This window comes from Lipotes vexillifer, unplaced genomic scaffold (genome assembly GCF_000442215.2).
Source record: "Lipotes vexillifer unplaced genomic scaffold, Lipotes_vexillifer_v1.1 scaffold126, whole genome shotgun sequence".
Lineage (NCBI taxonomy): Eukaryota > Metazoa > Chordata > Mammalia > Artiodactyla > Lipotidae > Lipotes > Lipotes vexillifer.
Genome location: NW_006778324.1, coordinates 867,653 through 870,065, shown reverse-complemented (window position 1 = coordinate 870,065; position 2,413 = coordinate 867,653). Strand labels below are relative to the sequence as shown.

The following is a 2,413-nucleotide window of genomic DNA, read 5'->3' as shown; positions in this document are numbered from 1 at the left end:
ACGGGCCCAGCCGCTCCGCGGCATGTGGGATCCTCCCGGACCGGGGCACGAACCCGTGTCCCCTGCATCGGCAGGAGGACTCTCAACCACTGCGCCACCAGGGAAGCCCACAAAACTGGTTTTGATAGGCCAAGAAGGTGACAGGGAAGAACAGAGCACATGTGGGGAAGAGGTGGGGCAAGTTTAGGGCCATTGGATGTTGGGGGCCAGATTGGGACAGGGCAGGAGGTGCGGCAGGAAGCACAGCTTCCTAGGGCTATTGTACTGCGGAGAGAGGTGCAAACGGATTTTGCCACTAGAAAAGCAACAGAGGTACCACTTTAGTCTCTCCCTCTCTCCCTGCCTCTCTCCCTCCACTCTTTTCTGAGGCTGGCTCTGGGCCAGGTTCTAGGCTGGGCACTGATGCAGAAAGAGATCCTAGTTAGAGGAAATTCACAGTCCAGTGGAGAAAACAAGTCATGGGCATGAGAAACTGTACTCCAGGACTCCAAGGGATCAGAACACCAAGAGTGGGACCGATCCCGGGTCCTGGTAGTTCTTGGGGACTGGGTCAGGGGACTGCCCTGCATCACCCCAGCAGCAGTGGTCACTCTGGGGAGAGAAAACTAGTGTGGCTCAAGGACTCCTACGAGACTGCTCACCTCAGGATGCCCACTGGCCTTGTGGAAACAGGCCCTGGACCTGCTCCTTTCAGGGGTCGACCTCCTCCTTATAAGCCTGCGTCCCTTATTCCCATTATATCTTCGCCAAGCCCCTCCCAAGTCAGTGTCCCCCTCCCACACCTGGGAAGGGGAGGCTGTGGTCCTTCCTCTCTGGGGGGCAGTCAGTCCATCTGGTGCTCTCACCTCTTCACATGGGCTCCTGGGGCCGCTGCGGTGCTCTCCAAACCTTGCTAAGCATCAGAAGCTGCTTTCTATAATCACAGATCACTGGGTACCCCGTCAGAATTAACCAGAACTCTGGAGGTGACACCTGAGCCTGTGCATTCTTACAAAACCTCCCCAAATCTCTCAGAGCATCTTCCAGGTTTGGAAACCCCCGATCTATGGTGGCCAGTCAGTGGCTAGCGCCACAGAAGCCTGCAATCAGGCCTGGGCTCACCTGACATCTATCTTACAGACAGGATTCCGTGTCAGCGGAGAGCACTTGCCCACTGTGAGAGCACAGAGAAGAGAGAGGCAGATCCTGCTTGGAAAGCAGGGAAGGCTTCCTGGAGGAGGTGGCCTTGAAAGATGGGGGGATGGGAACATAAGGAGATGGAGCCACAAAGCCTCTCTAGGGCAGGGGTCTGCAGCAGAAGAGCACAGGGCTTGTCTGGGGCAGCAAAGCAGCTCCGTGTGGCTGGGGAGCTGCCATGCTCAAGGGCAGAGTGTGGAGGACCACCAGTGCAGGGGGGCCTTGCGACCTCAGGGCACCGGGGAGCCAGGAATGGCTTTAGGCAAAGGAGTAGTGGGGTTAGATGTGCCATTTACAGAAATCACCATGGAAACAGTACCAAGGATAACAGTAAAGTCACTGCCAGGCTTGTTTGGGATGAATTTATTTCATCCTTCAGAAAACCCTAGGTGGTAATTGTTGTTATTAGCCCCATTTTACAGAAGGGGAAACTGAAATCCTGGGGGCGTTAAGTAACCGGCTTGAAGTTGCACGGCGCAGGTTGGATTGCACCTGGGGGCACTGGAGGGAAAGGGGCCTCCCAGGAGGGTTTTGTAGTGGCCCGGGAGAGCGATGAGTCCTGAGCTAAGGCTAAGAAGTGGAGTTAAACTGAGAGGATGGAGTGAAGATCCTGCCAGGTAGAATCAAAGGCTCCTTGATCGGAGGAGGAAGGAGGGGAGACCGAACGAAAGGGAGGAGTCAAAGGGGCTTCTCTCTGGCTCCAGAAACTTGAGTGGTGATGGCGCATCACAGAGAAGGGGACCCAAGCAGAGGGGGCAGGAGTGGGGGGATCATTTGTGCTGTGGGCCTGTGGTTGGTGCCTGTGGGCCAGCCGGGGGAGACGGCCAGGACTCACGGGGCTCAACTGGGGCTGCGGACTTCATGGTGCCCCCTTGTTTTCCCCTAGTGCTCCTGGGAACAGCCCCTCCGGCTTCTCGGGGCAGGGGGAGGTGGGGAGTGGTGCGGGCTGCCGGGCCAGGGGTGGCCCCCACGGGGCGGGGCTGGACCGTGCAATGCCGTCTCGCCAGGCACTGGCAGGACCTGGGCTACATGATCCTCTACATCACGGGGCGGCCGGACATGCAGAAGCAGCGGGTGGTGTCGTGGCTGTCCCAGCACAACTTCCCCCAGGGCATGATCTTCTTCTCGGACGGGCTGGTGCACGACCCGCTGCGGCAGAAGGCCATCTTCCTGCGCAACCTCACGCAGGAGGTGAGTGTCCCGGCTGGGCAGGGCTTCCTCCAGCGCCCTCCCCCTC

General features: G+C 58.4%; 1 protein-coding gene across 1 annotated transcript in view; it reads left to right on the top strand.

Moving 5' to 3' along the window:
- Nucleotides 1-2,413, top strand: part of PITPNM3 (PITPNM family member 3) — an 89,927-nt gene that overhangs the window by 83,351 nt on the left and 4,163 nt on the right. Inside the window, exon 25 of the mRNA XM_007451607.1 lies at nucleotides 2,184-2,367. Within this exon, the coding sequence (XP_007451669.1) occupies nucleotides 2,184-2,367 (184 nt within the window). The remainder of the gene's footprint in view (nucleotides 1-2,183; nucleotides 2,368-2,413) is intronic.